Source organism: Petaurus breviceps, unplaced genomic scaffold (genome assembly GCF_028583685.1).
Source record: "Petaurus breviceps papuanus isolate PSGF00001 unplaced genomic scaffold, PetGlider_PUasm1.0 37, whole genome shotgun sequence".
Classification (NCBI taxonomy): domain Eukaryota; kingdom Metazoa; phylum Chordata; class Mammalia; order Diprotodontia; family Petauridae; genus Petaurus; species Petaurus breviceps.
In genome coordinates this window covers 76,751,579-76,770,828 of record NW_027186296.1, presented here as the reverse complement: position 1 = coordinate 76,770,828, position 19,250 = coordinate 76,751,579, and the positions used below count along the sequence as shown (strand labels likewise).

Genomic DNA, 19,250 nt, shown 5'->3' with positions numbered 1-19,250 from the left:
TATATCACAGCCAGGATTGCACATCAGAATTCTTTGCTGAGGTAGACAAGGTGATCACCATAATATGTACCACCTGGGTTTCAACTACCAATATTAAACTTGCAATGCTGGAGATTTGTGTATTTATGACTGAGGATAACAATTTTTGTAATGCCCTCACTCCTTGGATCTAATTGCATGTTATCTTCAGACAAAAGTATAAGCCAACTGTAGAGATATAGAAGTCTTTACATTTTCTAAAATGATCTATAACACAAAGTTTCCGTCATGAAAAACCTCCTCTCCTCTCCTTCTAGCCACCCCCCCACACTTTAATCTCATCTATAAAAAAGAATTGTACTTTACTGTCCCACAAACCAGCCTGTTTTCAAAGTAAAGCAAGAATTGTCCTGTTAGGGAAGACATCAGTAACTTCGGTTTGTGAATACTGCTTGTTTATAGAAAGCAGTAGCTGAGGACAGACACTTTGAAACCACCTGTGAAAGAATTAAAGACCAAGGGGGGCAAAACCCCCATCACAAACAGAATCTCACTGATCAAGTGTGAAAGAAAGGAAGAAAGAAAGAAAGAAAAAGCAAAGTAGATCTTTGCAGGCCACCACTAGATGGACATAGAATTCAAAAACATTCTTTAGTGAGATCAAGGATGGCCAGCTTTGAAGCCTGGAGGGTTGGAGAATTTCAGTAACTGACTGGCCATGGCAATCATCACAGCGAAGAAACCGAAATCTTGCACTTGCTGGACTAAAGCATTTAAATTGGAATGATGTCAGATTTCACAGCTATCTTATGTCTAGTGACCTTATGGGACCCTGAAGGGAAAGGCAAATAAAAAATGATTGTTTTAAATAGCTACCTGAAAGATTGGAAATCAAATAGGTACCCTCTAGGAAAGAACATTGCCAAATTCACAACACACACACGAACACACACATGCACAGGGAAGCATATCAACAAAGTAGCTTTCTAATTGACTGTTCACAGCATGCTAGGCACCAAATGGAACATACAAAAAGATGAGGCTTTATTGTAATAGCCAGTCAATATAAGAAAACGAGGCAGAATTACTATAAAAAGTCAGGTCAGCAAAGGAGAGGGAGATGTGGGCAATTTGGCTCACTGAACTGCAAGGTATTATTGGTATCTTTCATTTTTTCAACACTTAAGGAACCTTTTTATGTTTATGTGCAAAAGCTTGGTCTTGGACATTAGGGAAGAAACATAAAAGAGACAGTATTAAATATAACAAGCCTACAATTTCTGACAATAATCAGCATACAGTAATAAAGATGCAATTATATTGATAGAGACAAAATCTTAGACTTTTATAGTGCTTTTTAGGAAAGAATTTCAAAGTTATCTCCCAACTTATAACTTCCCCATAATCAGTGATGCAACTAAGCTTAACACTTTACTGAGAAACAAAGCCAATGCAATTCAACAAGCATTTATTACTTGCCTGTTATATGTAAGGTTCCGGATAGATGCTGGACATACAAAGATAAAAAAATAAGACGTCTCTGAAAAAGAAATAGTCCCTCACCTCCTGGGACTTTTGCCTGTGGGGGGAGGAGATAGAAAATGTGAAGAAGGAAAGAACCCCTTTTAGTCGGGTATTTCATGTACATAACTGTGTCCTGGGCTGCCCACCTCAATTATAGGAAATGAAGAGAGGAGTTAAGAATCAAGTTTGTTTAATCAAAAAGGTTTCCTAGAGAAGGTGGGCTTGGAGCTCAGTTTGTGAAGGAGGCAGGCTGAGTCAGTAGAGTTATAACTGGAAATACACACTCAATTCTGGCTTGGGAGAAAGCAGATAATTCTACTCCAAATACCTTTCCTTCACTATTCAAAGTATGTATCATGGTGCTCCTTAGACAAATTGGCAATAGAAGAGAAATTTAAAAGAGGAGTACTGTGTTATTCACAGCAAAATTGGAAACTGCCTCAGCAAAAACTTTTTAAAACTCAGACTTTGAACTCCTGCTGGTTGACAAAGTAAGGACTGTGAAAATGAACAGTAATCTTTTTAGTGCATGTATAACAAAATACATTTAAAATGCATTTGTTTGTTAAGGGTGACAGTATAGCTCATGCTAGTTTATTTTTTTCCTGGTCAGCATCCCTGAGCACAAAAACTAGGGAAAGTGAGTTTTAAACTTTGATTTGTTCGTTTTTTTCTTCAGGAGGGGGCTAACAAACAGAATCCTTGAAGCATGATTTGAAAAAGATGGATAAGATATTCACCCAAAATTCAACATCACCTTTAATCTTGCCCTCCTCCTTCTCTAATCCCTAGGTAATGTTTTGTGCTTCTTTTGCAGGAAAGCAATTTTGCTAATCACTTTAGCACCAATTCTTGCATCCCTGGCAATACCCAGAACAGCTTCCATCCAAGTCTTTGATGTGGGAAAGAAACACACACACTCTCCTATGTAATCTGAAAACAATTCACCTCTTGCCAATGAATGAACAGCACTCCACTTTAATGGAGAGCAAGTTCTGTGGAGGTTTCTAATCCTTTCTGCCAAAGAAGAGAAGAGAGAGAATCACTCAGGTAGCCAGCCCAACCTCATTCAGGAGTTAAAATCACATGGAATGTTTTGTGGTGTGTTTGGGGCTTTTTAAAAATATCACTTGCTGAAGATTACTGCTCTCAGGGAAATCAAAACAACTCAAGATAAAAAAAAAATAAAAAGATTCCCCATCACCAACTCAAACAGGATATTCTTCTCAACTCAGATAACTCTTGATCTAAGTGTATTACAAGAAACCTGCTTTAATCCCTCAAAGCAATGGTGTTACAGATAAGTAGCCTGTAACTGAGGTGGCTTAAATTCCAGAAATGTACAAAAGAATGGGTTGGAAACCAAACTAAAAAAGAAAGGCTCAGTCTGCATGACTGTGACTTGAAGGGAAGGGGTAAATTTAGGGCAGAGAAAATGCAAAGAATGACCCCTAAAGGGGAACTTGTCATGAAAGTCCAGAGTTATCTGAATGGTCTTTCAGGCTGTTGCTACTGTTATGTGTGTGAGTGCATGTGTGTGTTTGGGAGCTGCCAAGGTTTTAACAAACCAATTTGCTTTAACAAACCAATTTCAAATTGTTGCCCTCCTTTAGGCTATGTGGGGGAGGGGATTTGAAGGTACACTTGCAGACTTCAGAGTGGCTTTATAACATTAGCCTTTAATTCCCCAGAGATGTTCTTTTACTTTTTGCATTCTCTAGTTGGTAGTTAAAGCAGGAATCAAATAATAAAGCCTCTCTCAGCATTGGCCTGGCCCTGGATGACACCCTGTCACCCCTGCTGCCACAACACCCAGTGAGTGCCTGGTCAGCATGTTTCTTTAGGGCTGTAGACTGGGGGGCCCCTCAAAAAGCTTTCCTTAGAGGCCCAGAAAGGAAAATTGATGGCCACTGCATGTGTGCTTAAAATCCCCACCGTGCAGCTAATTACCTAAAGATCTTCAGAAAGGTAAGTCTGCCTTAGTTTAGGAGTTAAAACGCAGTAGGTTCTCAATGATGAAGCTTTCCATTGTCTTGCTGTATTAAAGAAAAGACTATAGAAATGAAGTTTATCCTTCTTGTAGAATTTTGAAGAGCCTAGTCTGTCTCCCCGCCTACCTCACTGTTAAAATTCCTCCCCATTCTTAAAAGTTCAATTCAAAAGTCTCCTCCTCCAGGAAGCTTTCCCTGATCCTCCTCCCTGTTGGTAATGACCTTTCCCCTCCCTTGGACCTCACACAGCACTTGGTTTGCACTTCTTTTATACACTTATTTGTCATAGTTATTTGCTTATGTGTTATGCCTCTACTAAAGTTCTACTCAGATCCTTCCTCCTGGAGTAAGGATGATCCTGGGATCTTGAAGGCTTTTCTAATGGAGCACAAGTCTTTGGTAGGTCCTACCTAACTGGAAAAAACTTTGAGTATGATCCCCAGAGACCAGCCTAGCTAATTCAGCAAGGCTCATTACATATCATACATATCAGGTCCAGGGTACATATGTAAATATGATGTTAAGAAACGGAAGGGATGATCTCAGTCCTTCATTTTACTGCTTATAGATAAGATTGCTCAATCACCAAACATTTAGCAACCATAGCCTTGGAAGGCAGCTTAAAGCTCATGAGGCTATTAATGTCCAGAGAATTTAAGTGACTTAGCCAAGGACACTTGAACTGTAAGTAGCAGGGTTAGGATTCAAGTCTGGGTCTTTAGATTACAAACCCAGCCCTCTTACATTCATTGTGTCAAATGTGTCTCCAGCATGGAAGAACTGTCTTGAATCCATGGAAAGAAGTAGGTACACTGATGAAATCTGAATTTTTTTGAAGGATTGACTCATGTATGGGGGCTAGCCCCCTACTGAACTGTAAGTTCCTTGAGGACAGAGGAGTTTATCTAAATTTTGCATTTCACATAATGCCTAAGATGGTGCTCTGCAAACCAGAGTCAGTTAATAAATGCTAACTGAATCATAAGAAGATATTTCAGAGGTCATTTAGTGTTGGAACACATCATCCAAAGCTTTTCAACTATGGTATTCAATAGAACTGGTCTTCTAGCCTTGGCCTGAAGGGCTGCAGTGAACTTACCACCTTCAAAGGTAACCCATTCCATTTGTAGTTAGCTTTAATTGTTAGGAAATTTCTTCCATATGCTAAGCCAAATTTTCCTCTCTATAACGTCTACTAGGTGGTCCTAGTTTGATATGTAAGCACCAGGCAGAACATACCTAATCCTTCTATCTCACAGCCCATTAAGTATCTGAATATAGCAATCACATCTCCCCTAAGTCTTTCTGGCTAAATATCCCAGTCTTACAACCAATCCTTGTTGAACTAAGCAGAAGCAGAGGACAACCTTAAGATCTCACACTGTGACCTTATATGTCTGAGGACATATGTTAACTGGTTTGAGATGTGGCAGGGTACAAGAACTTGTAGGGTAATTTTTGAACTTTAAGGGATTCTGATTAATAAGTGCACGAAAACAGTGTATGATTTCCAATTCCCTTTCTCTTGTCAATACCCCAGTGTCAGCACAATGATAATGGATTTTGGGGGAGATAGATGGAAGAATTGAGGAAGACAGGAGATCTGAAATCATTCATTCTTCTAACAAACATTTATCAAATTCTTGTGTTCAAAGTCTTGTGCTAGGAGTTGCAGGATGGGGCAAATAAAGTTATTATCAAGTTTAGCTACGACAGCTTTACTATATGAGACTGCTTTTTTCTGGTTGACAAATCTTCAACTTTATCGATCAACTCAAGTTCAGGGAGGTGAATTCCTTCTCTTTCCCTGCCTCTAATTGCATTAACAACTCCTCTCAAACTCACAACCTGAGATTGTGAACTCTTATCTTTGGCAGCCTCAGCATGAATGTTGCCACTTTTGTTAATGCCTTCTTCATGTGATCTCACAAATCTCCCTTTTCCTCTTTATTCATTACTATAGCTCAAATTTCTCTTCAAGCATTGGTCACCTCCTATCATTTCTTTTAATTCCTCTTCTGCTTAAGATACTGTTTGTAAAATCACCCATTTGATGATTTTTCAGACAGTCTCCCTTTCAAAGCCTTTGTTTCCCTGTTGCCTTTTCATTAAATTAAATGGGTTAACACTTTCAGAATTGTCCTCTGTTCCCAGCCTCATTTCTTCTTTATTTGCTCTACCACTAAGAAGTTGGGGGGCACTACTGATGTTTAATTCAATGATTGCCACTCACAATGACTTCTCAGAACTCTTTGAAATTGCTTCCTTGATGATGTCTTGGTGCTCCTACAAAAGCTTTCATAACGTCCTTCTTAGACTTTTAAAATTCATTATTAAATTCTATTTTAAAATTCTATCCTGTTCCTGTATGGTACATTATTCTTAAAATGAGTAGAGACTTTCTTCTCTCACCAACGACAGGCTTTCCTTCTCCAAATCTTAACACACAGCTAATCTTTTCTCCAGGCAACTAGGTAGCAAAGTAGATAGAGTGCTAGATGGGGAGTCAGGTCCTCATCCTCCTGTGTTCAAATATGACCTCAGACTTACTAGCTGTGTGAGTGACCCTGGGCAAGTCACTTAACCCTGTTTCCCTCAGCAACTCATCTGTAAAATGAGCTGGAGAAGGAAATCGCAAACCACTTTAGTATATTTGCCAAGAAAACCCCAAATGTGGTCACAGAGTCAGAAATGACTGAACAACAACAAATTTTTTCTCATATTGACATTTTTCCCCTTCTAGCTGTTAGAAATGAATATCTCTTTTCCTAGTCACATCCTTCTCACAAAAAGTAACACAAAGATTTAAATGTTCTTATAATATTGGATTTAAAGATAGGGGGAAGCATCACTATATTTAAATTTTTTTAAATCCCACTCTGAATGAAATGTTCACATTTCTTTTTAAAAAACTGATTATATATAGAAGTTATTCAAGGTAAAAATTAGAAATGGAGTTTTAGAATATCTTTGATCTATTCAGCTTCAAAAATCAAACATTAGTTTATCTGGGAATTCATAGATGACTTCTGAAGCAGTCTAACCAGGAAAGTAGGGAATTCTGTAATTCATTAAATAACCTCCACAAAGTAAAATCTTACCTCAGCAATTCTTTAGGGAAGCTGTGGGGCTTTCCTGTTATGGAGCCTCTCCAGTTATCAAGTGTCCAGCAGATGGAGATGCTGAGAGATTATGAGTTTTACTTTAGAATTCTGAATTCCTAGAATATCCTTACCCAGCCTATTTTTTTTTTAAATTGAGGCCAACAGGACACAAGCTTATTGAAGAACAGATCTGAACCAAAGATTGTTCTTGGTGATTTTGTAGTTACCAAGTAAAATGGGAACTCACATGGAAGCTGAAAGAGGGTTTGAACTCTATTTATCTAAGGGCTATGATGTCTATTTGACTATTTATATCAACCTGTCAACTTGACTTCTGCTTTAAGTCTTCAGCCTTCTCTTCCTTCTCCAAAGTAACTGTTTCTGTTGCAGGCCCTCACTATAGAACTGGGAAATGAACCCTCTTCCCTTGATCAATGCCCAGCTTTCTGTGAGGGAGAAGAGAAGTTATGTTGACCTTGAGGCAACTGAGTTGGTGGTCCAGTGGCCATTGTCAGGGGAGCAGGTGGTCTGGCCAAGTTCCATATGCTCTGGAATTTTTCTAGCCAGAAGTTCTCATTTCCAAAGGAAAAAAAAAGGACTCAGGCTGTACTTCTCATTTCCAGGTCAAACTGCTGAACCTGGGCAAGATTCCTGGTCATTGGAGCAATACTCCCTACTTCATACCCTGTCTATGTTTCTCTCTTTGTTCCCTATGGCAGATTTCAAGTCTAGATACCTTTTTCCTGATCATCTTTCTTTAGTGGGGGCAGGCGTTGTTAGCCTCTTTTGAGTGATTAGTACAGAAAAAGTGTCTGTGTGGGGAGAGAACACTAATATTGACATGTGTATAACTAGTTACACAGGGTCTGCAAACCAGTAATAGTGAGTAAAATTTTGTCCTAACTTATTTTGACACCATGTTTTACTTTGTACAAAAATATTTTATTGCCATATACACTTGCTTGTACTTTAGTACAAGCCTCCTAAAATGGAAAAGCCTTCCTTTTACCCCTTTGTAGTGAGTTTTGTGTTTATATTTAGGAAAATACAATTCACAATCTGTTCAGAATGATGTAATGACTTTTACTTTAGGGAAGCTGGCTGTCATTCACAAAGCCTGTTCACTCCCCCAAAGCTGTTGCAAGGACAAGGTGAGCTCAAAGTACCTTTTGTTGTTTCAGCATTACTATGACTGAAAGACATGAGACTTCAATGACCAAAGAGGTATTAATTATTATTAATGACTTATGTAACTGTAAATATTTTGTGCTTTTTTGTTCAGTCAATAAGCACTGCTTGATGATTTCAGTTGTTTGCTTTGCAAAAAGAAGTTATCATTCTTTCCTTTGAGGAGTTCAAAATGCTTAAATGAAAATTTAAACCCTGAAATTTAACTCTCATCCAAAATGACTTATATCAGTTATTGAGGTGATTGCTCGATTATTTATTTTTTAAATGTCTTTCCCCCAATTAATTGGTCAGTGCATTAAAGTTATAATTTTAAAAAATCCCCTCATGATCTTGGAAATTTCCTTAGGACTTCAGGTTCTTTCCATCTTTGTGTTTTTGTTTTTTTGCCAGCTCCACCTACCAAGACTTAAAGAGCCTTCTTTTATTCTGGAAGGTATTTTATAGACTTTTCCCTCTTGTGCCACAAAGCAATGTAGGGTTTTATTCCTAGAGCCCAGGGCTAATGGTGAAATTCATGTTTTGCTCAAGATCACTTTAAATACTGCCTATTGACACAAAGATGCATTATTCCCCTGGTATGCATCAGCCTGACTAATGATGGCATTATTCAAGTAGCAAACATTTCTTAGGAATCTGCTTTGCAGACATAGTTACAGTTGATACTGCTAAACTGATCACCCTCTAACTGTTCCCACCTCCCTATTTAAAAAAACACAACCATCAAATTATTAGTAGTATTTGCACTTAAGCAACAAAATAAAGGACTTTGATGCTTAGGGATGTGTTTTTTTCACAGTTGTGAAGTCAGTACTATGTCCTGGGGTGATGTTATTCCGTCCTTTGGAAAATGGATTCCTCTAGCACAGCTGTTACTTTGGATGACTGGAGACTTTAAATACAGGTTTATTCTTTTACTGGAGTATTTCACAGGAAGGTCACTGGGCACCACTTTGAACACATTTTTTTCCTTTGCATTTGCAAGGACAGGATAGGGATTCATTATATCATGAATTGATATAACTTGGGAAATACTATTCTTTTATGCATATACAATTTTTATTATAAAATTTCAAAAGAGCATTCTTGAAGTTATTGGAAAAATGATTTTTAAAATATATGTACTGCATATATTTTTAAAATATATGTACATACAGATGATGAATTATTTTAGTTAACTTGAGAAACTGTCTTTGAAGGAAAAATTTGATCTATTTCCAAAATAGGTGCCCAATTAAATCATCAATCTTTTGAAATATTGAATACGTACAGTTTTTGTTTCTAATTCTTTTCTTTGACATCAGGTTTTTTAAAGTGCATGAAAGAAAGAAATACAAATTAACAACTGAGAATGAACAGGTTCATTCATCCATTAATGCATTCAACAAACTTCTTTTTAAACTTCCTGTTATGTACAGAGCCTTGTGCTAGATACAACATAGAAGTTTAGAATCTAAGAGATGGCAGATCAGACAGCAATGCTTCAACAAGATTTCAGAAGATAGAAAATACTGTATCAGCATGTTTAGTCTTTTTCAGAAAAATAAACATATTAGTTTAACTTTCCCCTTCATACTAGGCCCTCTAATGTTTATAATACAACATTCACTGCTAGGTCTCCCAACCTTCTGTCTTCAAGACATAAGATCACAGGATCACAGAATTAGGACCTTAGAGATCATCTAATACAATCCTCTCATTTACAGATGAGGAAACTGGCAGAGAGATATTAACTTGCTTAAGATCACACAGATAGTAAGTTGAAAGAACCAGGATGATCACTTTCCATCTCTTTTCCTCTCTTTTCTTCATACATTATGTTCAAAACTATTTATTTTATTTTTGCATATTTATTTTATAGATGAATAAATAATTATAGGAGCCTAAGTGACTTGCCAAAAACCTTTGTGTGCTTTAGAATTTGCAAATCTTTATGTAGGTTATCTCATTTGAGCCCCCAAATAAACCTGTAAGTACTACAGTTATTATTATCTTGATTTTACAGAAGAAGAAGCTGAGTTTCCAAGAGTTTAAGGGCATGATCACATAGTATAGGAGGTGAGGTTTGCACCCAGATCTTCCTGACTGCAGATTTATCATTTTCCCCACTCTTTTAGATAATTTGGCATAGCTAATATTTTCAGGCTTGATGCAAGGAGGAAGGTCGTTTATTTAAACAGTACTCTTTGTTAGACCAGGTGCAGAGTAATTTTAAGATCAGGGGCCTTTGAGGGGATGAGCAGTCACTAGCTTGGGGAGGTCGAGACCATAGAGCTGGTCTACAAGTTTCCTGATTAGACAAGGAGCTGAGGTAGTGTTGGCAGACCATCCTGTACTTCAATTTTTGGATGATTTTTCTGTTGCATCTAGAAGAATAAGGGTTGGTATTTGAGCCAATATCTGATACTGCTGACAAATGATGATGGCACACAATACCACTTGCTCCTTTCCCACCTTTTTCAGACTATTTCCCCTATTCTCAAATGCAAAACTACTAACCTTAAACTCTAAGATGAGAGGCAGTGTGGAATAGGGGATAGAAACCTGAGCATGGAGTCTGAAAGATCTGGGTCATTTAATGACTGTGTGACCTTGGTCAAATAACTTGACCTCTTTGGGCCTCAGTTTCCTCCTCTACAAAATAAGAAGGTGGAATTTGATGACTTCTCAGGTCCCTTCGATCTCTAAATCTCTGATGTTAGGACATCTCCTTGATACCAAGCACAGTACCCTACACAGAGCTGAAATAAATAAATAACATGAAATAAATGTCTATAGAAAAGTTGGAAATAACCTGGGGTCTTGTCTAAAGGTCATTCTAGTTTCAATCTATCAATAAGCATGTTAAGGGCCTACTATGTGCCAGACATTGTGCTAAATGCTGGAAAGAGTCAGAATTGGTACTTGACTTGATACTTTGGACTACTTCATAGTCTAACTCTAAAATGTGAATCATAATGGCTATAACCTACCATTTCTTACTTGGCAGATAGTATTGATTGATTTTAGCTTTTCAGATGAAAAGTTTTACCTAGGCACATAGTTATTACCTATAATAGTAACAACATTAATACTCTCTAAATGTGTTTCCACATGCTTAGGGAAGAAACTTTGTATCTATGTAAAAAAGCATAACAGGACTTTATATAGACTGGAAAGAAATACTTTTAAGGATTTTAAGACAACACATTATGAAATGTATATTAGTTTTTTTATGTTCTTTCACATTTGTGGAATTCTAAAATAAAAAATAAGTTTAGTGTTTGAGTTAACTCACTAGTTTAAAAAAACTGCCAAATGATTGTTATATAAAACCAACAAAAACAACATTTTTTGCAGCATTTTACAGTTGACAATAAAGCACTTTGTATACATCATCTCATTTCATTCTCACAATAACTTGGTTGTGAAGTATAGTGAGTATTATTCTCATTTTACAGATAAAGAAACTAAAGTTTTGAGGAGCTAAAGTGACCTGTTCAAGGTTTTGTTACTGGTTTGTTGGGAGGAGCCAGAATGTGAAACAAGGTTTTCTGAGCCCAGGGGTAGTTCTCTTTGTCTTTCCTACTGTTTCATTATATTTACTGCAATCTGGTATTTAGGGGAAGAGGAGATGGAAAGATGGGGAAGGGAAGGAGGGAGGGAGAGGGAGAGAGAGAGTGAGAGAGAGAGAGAAAGAGAGAGAGAGAGAGAGAGAGAGAGCTAAAGAGAGGATTGATCAGTTCTCTCTCTGAGATTTTTTTGATGGATAAAGTACTATCTTTTTCTGGATATTAATATATTTATTTTCCCCAAAAGTATAACTATTTTTAGGAAATTCCCTGAGTAGAAGTTCCAGATTTACTTATGTGACAAGCTCTTTAGCCAAATGACTTTCTCCAACCTTCCACCCCCTAAAAAGAACAAAAGAAAATCCTTTTTGGGGAGGGAACAAACCTTTCCCAGCTTGATTTAAACCACAGAGGGATTTTTGGAGGGAAAAAAATCATGGAGAAATTACTTAGATATTTCTTTGAGGTGAGACAAACTTTTCAGGGCTTTGAGGAGCTAAGCCAAAACACAAACCTGAGATCTTCTCCCTGCCTCCCCATTCTCACTGCATATTACAGTGTATCCCCAACTTACTTGGCTACAGAACACTACTGGATTTGAAATATATTGATAGAACCCATAAATGTTCATCTGGGGTGAAGGAAAGGGCTGGGAAGGGAAGGAGGAAAATTCTGAAGCAAAATAGACATTAAGCCTCTTTTCATGCTGAAAAACTGTTCTCTGGTATGTAATAAGTATTTTGACACCTAGGTTAAATTTGTACTTAAATTAAAGGGAAAATATTGCTAGTATTGACATTTCCCAGTGGAGTCTCTATTTATGTCTTTAGAACACAATTGCCCTTCCTTGGAAAAATCATGAAATTTCACATTCTAATCTAAATGGTTTATTCTTTTGTTTTGGGAGAGCAAGATAGGAAAGTTCTGGTTTTTCAAAATGATAGCCATTTTTCCCCCATAAAGACAGGTAACATAAATAACTGAAATTTAGGACCCCTTATTCTTCAAATCATGATTTGTTCATTTAAGCTGTACTGGATATACTTCCTGTGCCACTAATTCCAGTACAATGAGAATGTGCTGCTCTACACTATTCTATAAAAACCATTATGATAATGATAATAAAATACTTTGAAAATATGAAAATGTTTAATGTGTATCTCAACTTAGTAAACTGATTGTTTTGCTTCAATTGAAGGTATCCCACCTCTGATTGTTTTGCTTCAATATAAGGTATCCCACCTCTATAGCTTTGTAAGATATGTCAAATTTCTTTACAACAGTCTTGAAGGGCATGTCTAAATTCTTTGGTTGTACTGAAATTTTGTTGTACTGAATATTGCTTTAAATAAGGAGACAATCTTCTGGGTTAGGTTTTGTAAAACCATTTCTAATGCAAAGGGATTTGTTGTAAAGGTATTTGTTATAATGGAATTTGACCTATGATGATTATTTGGAATTTTCTTGGAGTAGTTCAAAGCATTTTACAGGGATCATCTACTTTATCCCCCCAAAGTAAGGAAGAGGCAGGTATTATTTTCACTACAGATTGAGGACACTGAAAGGCTAAAGTTTTTGTTTAGGTTTTTTTTTTCCCCTCCAAGATCAAAAACTGAGCCTGTGACACTGCCAGATTCCAGGTCTACACTCTGACTAGCCTACTAATCACACATGTTATATGAAGCAGAATGATAGAAATGTGACCGTTTTACTAGGTTCACCTTTCTGGGGGGCAGTGGCATTTCTACAGGTACAGTAACTATGATACAGCTGATTCCAAATATGCACGGAAAGCCCAAAACCAGATAATATAAAACCTGGCATTGGAGAGTATATCTATCTTTTTTTTTTTTAAAGCACTCAATCCCACATGTGATCTCCAATCCTAGTTCACCCACCTCTTTTACCTGAGCTAGATTAATTTCTTGGTTTTGCTTAATTTTGCTGCTCAGGGACTGGGATGGGGGAAGGGAAGTGAAGATTTTGGAGTCGTCTCAGATAACTGAGTGGATTGTGTTTGAAGACTTCTGATCTCTATTTCAGTTCTCGTTGCTTTTTCTGCAGTATCCCAACCAAAACAAAACTATATAGGAAGATCTAGATATTATCCTTCCCAGACGTCCTGTACCAGATCTGAGCATTCTATGCAGGGAACTAATTCAATTCATTCAATTCTTAAATAGTCCTTTCTGAGAAGGCTGTGGGAGGATCGTGAGGCATTAGGACAGCCCCTGCCCTCAGGGAGCTTACTGCTATTCGGAGTAAGACTGGAACATCGAAAACACCAGAAACTGGCAGAGCAGTGAGAGAACTTGGATAACCCCAGGGCACACTATATACCGCCACCCTACCCACCCCCGTCACATACACGAACACACAAACATACGAACGAACACACACACACACACACGAGGAATTGGAAGGAAGGTCACCTCCAAGGGCGACCTGGGGTCACATGGGGGGGGGGGTCCTTCCTACGAACCCGCCCAGGGTTGGGGGGTGGGGTTTGCACCTGGGCAGGGCCTTGCCTATCGGGGCCCAGTCTCCGCCCTCTGGCTAAGGGCCCGGAGTTCCCGGGCTGGGGGGCGGAAGGGGGGGGCGGTGATTGACAGGCGGCGGCGACGGCGGCGGCCCGGGCTCCCGCCGCCCCATGTGACTCGGGCCAGGATGGCTTCGCCTTCCCCTTCCCCCCGCGGCGGCCGCGGCTCGGGCTCGGGCTCGGTCTCCGGCTCCGGCTCCGTGTGAGCGGCGGCGGCGGCTCGGCCGGGCCCTGGGCTCCGGCCTCATGGGGAGGAGGAGCACCCCGGGTCCCCACGGCGAGGCGGCGGACGCCGACACGGACGGGGAGGCCGAGGCGGGGCAGGCGGCGGCGGCCGGCGCCGGGGCCGGGGCGGAGGAGGCAGAGGCCTGGCCTCCCGGGGCCGGCCCGGGGCCGCCGCTGTGGCGCCTGCCCGAGGAGCTACTGCTGCTCATCTGCTCCTACCTGGACTCGCAGGCCCTGGGCCGCCTGGGCCAGGTGTCCCGCCGCCTGCAGCGCTTCACCAGCCGCGACCTGCTGTGGCGCCCCATCGCCCGGGCCTGCCTCAACTCCGGCTTCACTCGGCACGGCACCGACCTGTAAGCGCGCCCGGCCTCGGGCCCGGGCCCGGGGAAAGAGCGGGGACGCGGGGCCTAGCCCGGCGGCTGCCCTTCCGACCCCTTGCTGGGCTCGGCGGGAGGTGTGGTCGCTAGGGAGCCACCTGGACCGGCCCCGCAGCCCCCCTGGTGTGTCTGTCGTTTCCCGAAATTCAGAGCCCTGGAAACGGCCCCCCACGGCGAGCCCCCCTTAAGTCCCCTAGGTTTCTCCTCCCCACCAGGCACGCCAGTGAACCCCTCTTCAAAATAACCTTCTCTGGGATCCCTTCAAATGAGGGCCCCCAGACTTTCCCAGAATATCCCCCTTAGAATGCCCTCATCCACCCACCGAGAACCATTTAAATTAATTCCCTTTGAGAGTCTCAACATGTCCTCTTTGAGACCCCCTTCAAAATCTGCTTCCCAGATGAGGACAAGAATAATAGCATTCATGTAGTCCTTTAAAATTTGCAAAGTGCTTTACAGGTATCCTGGTTTGTCACCCCGGGGAGGTAGGTGGTGTTATTATCCCCATTTTACAGGTGAGGAAACAGGCAAGTTAATTTACTTGCCCAGGGTCACAGAGCTACTAAGTGTTTGAGGCTGGGTTTGAATTTGGGGCTTTTCCACTGCAGGCCCATCACTGTCCACGCTAGCTCCTGAGATTCTCCTAAAATAACTGCCTCTTTTAGATTCTCCCCCCCCCCCATAGCCCTTTCTGAGATGATTTTCAACATAATCCTCTTTGAGGTTACCTCAAAATACTCTTTCCCTTCTAAGCCTATCCTTCAAATAATATCCAACTTAAAAGATCCCTTAGGACCGCACAGAGAACCTCTCAGTGAGATTCTCGAGTTGTCCTAGTTCCAGCACTCAGGGCACAGTGCTTTCCTCCTTGCTTTAAGTGGCTCTAGGGTCTAGTGTGTGGAAACTAACTGGAGAGACTAGCTCTATGTGTGGCTCTCTGGTTTCCCCAAGCCCCTTTGCCTTTGACCCTTACAAATTATTGGTAGGGTCTCAGGCATAGTATCTGTGTTATCACTTATTAGTATTGCTTTAGTTGTAGATTAAGAAAGAACCCCTAAATATTTTCCCAACCAGGGGGTATTTAGTCAGATATGAAGTAATGGCTGTAGGAGTGTGGCCTGGGAAGCTGGACCTCAAGAAGTTCTCCATAGCTATCTTACTTTGCTTCTGGTCCCAGGCATAGGCAGAACTTCTAGAAGATTGGAGGACAAAATTTATTTTCAGGCCACACTTCTGTACCCAACAGGACACAAGAAAGTGGGTGTGGTGCCTGCTTGTGGCCTAAGACTGTTTACACATAGGTATGTGTGCTACATAAGAGATATATATGTTGTAGTTTTGTCTGTGCTTGAAGAGAAGGGAGCAGGAAGAATGGAATTCTGAGACCTATAATTGGAAAAAGTGCATCCTGGATATGCATGGTTTAAATGACACTGAAAATGGAAGTGTGTGACCTTTTTAGTTGGACTGGTCAGAGTGGAGAGTGGTGTCCAACCTTCTAAGGGAAGTGGTTTTCAAATTGCTCCCTGTGCCATATAACTAAAACACTTTTTTCAAAGATCACCCTTAAGGAAAGCTGACTAAAATGACTGGAGCAGAGTCCAAGGAAAGGGTTAGCTTTCTTTCAGGGAGTTAAACTGGTAGCTTGAAAATGGTAGCTTTATTTTTCTTTCCTATTCAATATACTTCTGCAAGGGAGAGGACTAAGATAGTGTAGGTACTTTGAAAGCCAAATAAACTTTGCTAGTATTAAAGTGCTAAAGTTTATTTAATTCAACAGATGTTTTCAAAGTGCCTACTATGTACAAGACTCTACACTAGTTACTGGGCATTGATTGTAGCTTTATTGTTTATTAACTGGGTGCTATGACCTATGGTGAGGTATCTCTGGCCTCCCAGGGAAGTTGTTTTAATATAGCATTTGATCAAGAGCAAGGTCAGTGCTCCTTTCTGGGCTGAGGGGAAAAGTCATATATGCTACAACAGGTGGGGAGAGTGTTTATCAGTGTGGTCTGTTTCTGGACAGCTGCAGGAGGGATGATAAGCTGCTAGAGGTGGTTGTCTTCTTTGGAGAAAAAAAAGGCTTGTGGTCTTCCCAAAGTTCCAGTATGCAATGAGAATCATACCTCTTTGAAGATAGAGTGAGACAGCTGGTGCCGCGCCCCCCCCCCCAAAAAAAAAAAAAACCAACTGAACAAGTGAATGCCTTTTAATGTCAGGAAAGCAAAACTTTAGTCTTGTACAATTTGATAGCTTTTAAGTGTCTTGTTTCTTCATGTCAGCCTGTCAAATGAAGTTGAGGATTGGGAGTGTTTCTAGAAGGTGGGAAGAGAGAAGTAAGCAAGGTGCTTAATTTCTCACTTGTCCTAATTTTTTTACTAGGGTACATGGAGTTACCACAAATACTGCTGTGGTATCTGTGGGCCTGGGATCTCAACTTAAGGTACCTGGTTTCTTAGCCCCAATGAAACTCATAGGGATCTGGTTTACTGACCTTCCGGCCCAGGGCAAAGGAGCTGTTTGGTTGTTCTTACTGATCGAGGCTCTGTTGATTAAGATGAACGGCTCTGACTCCTTTTGATTTGTTAATGGCCTTACTATTGTGCTTAGAGGCATTTTGGGCACTTAAAAAACCACCCTCACAAAACCCGAAACAAATAATTTGCCTCCTTTTGAGCTCTTGCCCAAATTGTAAACATTATTGATCATACATACTCACAGTATGTGGATATATTTTTTTCTGGTGGACACTAAGTTTTGCTACTAGTTTGAAGTCAGTTTTGTTAGGTCCTTTTTTGAAGGTATTATGAAACTTTGGGGAATGGAAGTATTTTTTAATACAACGATTAAAGCTAAGGAAATGTTTCTTATAAGCAGCTTTTTTAAGTTTTCCCAGAGGAATTTGGGAAATCAGCCTGGTTTGGTGCACTAGAACCAGAAATTGAAATTTAGCAAGAGTTCATAATCGGGGGCCAAGGTAACAAACAGGTGGGAGAACAAAGTTAGTACCTGGAAACTTCAAACAGTTAACAATTTAGATTAGGATTTTTAAAAAATTGATAAATATGTGGGATTTTAGAACCTTCCAGTCCACAATAAAAGCCCCTCAAAAAACAAACACTACAAGGAAAAGACTACAGTTTTTTTCTAACCCAAATTTTAATCTTAGTATAATTTGGAAGCTGTTAGGCCAGTTTTCCAAGACAAGTGTGATAGAGTTGAGTAAAAACATAAGCAGTGGAGAATAAATTTGTTACTGGGTAATGACTGTGGTGTAAAGATACTGAAAAGTATCAGTGAAAATTTAAAAAATGTAACTGCTGGGTAATAAAGTTACTAAATTGCATTTAACTGGCATGTTCATTCATTCATTAATTCACTCATTCCTGCACTGACTGAATGTGTGGAACTCTTTGTGACTGGGGTATCCATTTCAGTGATGATTAACGTTCAGAGTGAAGAGATAGAAACAGATAAGCATGGTGTGTTTGTTTGTTTTTAAAATAATTGAACCTAAGAGCAATTTAAAAAAAAATACCCGGCATAAAGTTTCTCTTCCTATTTCAAAATATAGAAGACTTTGCTGGTTGGTTAACTTTTGACTCTAACCAGTGTTTCTCAGAAAAGTCGACAAACTTCTGTGGCTTTGGCACTTTTTGACTTTACCTGCTGAAGAGGGCCAGTTCAATTAAAGACTTGGTTTATGGATGAATTTATTGATTTTTTTTTAAAGGCCTTATTTAATGGTTTCTGTGAGTTAATAAAAGCAGAGTTCACTTTACATGCTCAAAATAAATAAAACAATACACCTGTGAAAGCAGGAAACAGCCCAGTGGGGCAAGTACCTCCAAAAGCAAATGGTGTTTAGGAGGAAGCCTCTTCTAAAATTCTGAGAAAAAAACAAAACAAAACACCAAACCCTCCTTATGTCTTTTCCAGTGATGGAAGGCCTGAAAGTTAGAAAGCATTTCCTTACTTTCAAGATAATAGTGGTACAATGAAACTCTTAAACCCTACAAAGATGAGTTAACGATATATGTTGGTGGATTTTTAGTCAGAACAAAAAGAAAACTTCAAGTAGAGAGTGTGATAACTGTCTTCAGGTATTTGAAAGGCTGTCATGTGGAAGAATTGTTCTGCTTGGCCCCAGAGGGCAGAACGAGGAGCAGTAGATTCCAAAAAGGTAAATTTCATCTCAATGTAAGGAAAAACTTCCTAACAATTAGAGCTGTCCAAAAGTGGAATGGACTGCCTCAGGAGATAGTAGTTTCCTCCTTACTAGAGGTTTTTAAGTTAAGCCTGATGACCGCTTGTCAAGGAATTTTTGGTCAGGCGATGCTTGGATTAGATGGCTTCCAAGGTCCTTTCCAACTCTGATTTTATGAAGAGGGTGGGGACAGTTATCTTTCTCTTTTCTCCGTCTTCTTTTGTCTTTATCTATCTGAATCCTGACTGCTTTGGAAATTCTCCTACATCTTCATTTTATTTTTTTGAATACAATTAATCTTAGTTCAAGACTTGGTGGTTTTTTTTTTTTAATTGAGATAATAGTATGAATAGGGTTCATCAGGAAATGTCTGGAATAAGGAAAAATTGAGCATCCATGACATAGAAGTGTTTACCTTGTATTTCTTATTCCTTCCTGTCTCCCAGTTAAATGAAAAAAACAAAAACTGTAGCGTAACCCTGAAACTAATTTGACTTTTTGTTCAGAATAATTCAGCTCTTGATCTGGGCTGAAACTAAAAGAGATGTGTGCATGTTTGGACTAG

General features: G+C 39.7%; 2 protein-coding genes across 2 annotated transcripts in view; both read left to right on the top strand.

The window, feature by feature from the left end:
* Window positions 1–19,250, top strand: part of NPM3 (nucleophosmin/nucleoplasmin 3) — a 390,782-nt gene that overhangs the window by 63,254 nt on the left and 308,278 nt on the right. The gene's annotated exons all lie outside the window — the stretch shown is intronic.
* FBXW4 (F-box and WD repeat domain containing 4) overlaps window positions 14,108–19,250 on the top strand; it is a 118,341-nt gene continuing 113,198 nt past the window's right edge. Inside the window, exon 1 of the mRNA XM_069098777.1 lies at window positions 14,108–14,454. Coding sequence (XP_068954878.1) covers window positions 14,123–14,454 — 332 coding nt within the window. The 5' untranslated portion in view covers window positions 14,108–14,122. The remainder of the gene's footprint in view (window positions 14,455–19,250) is intronic.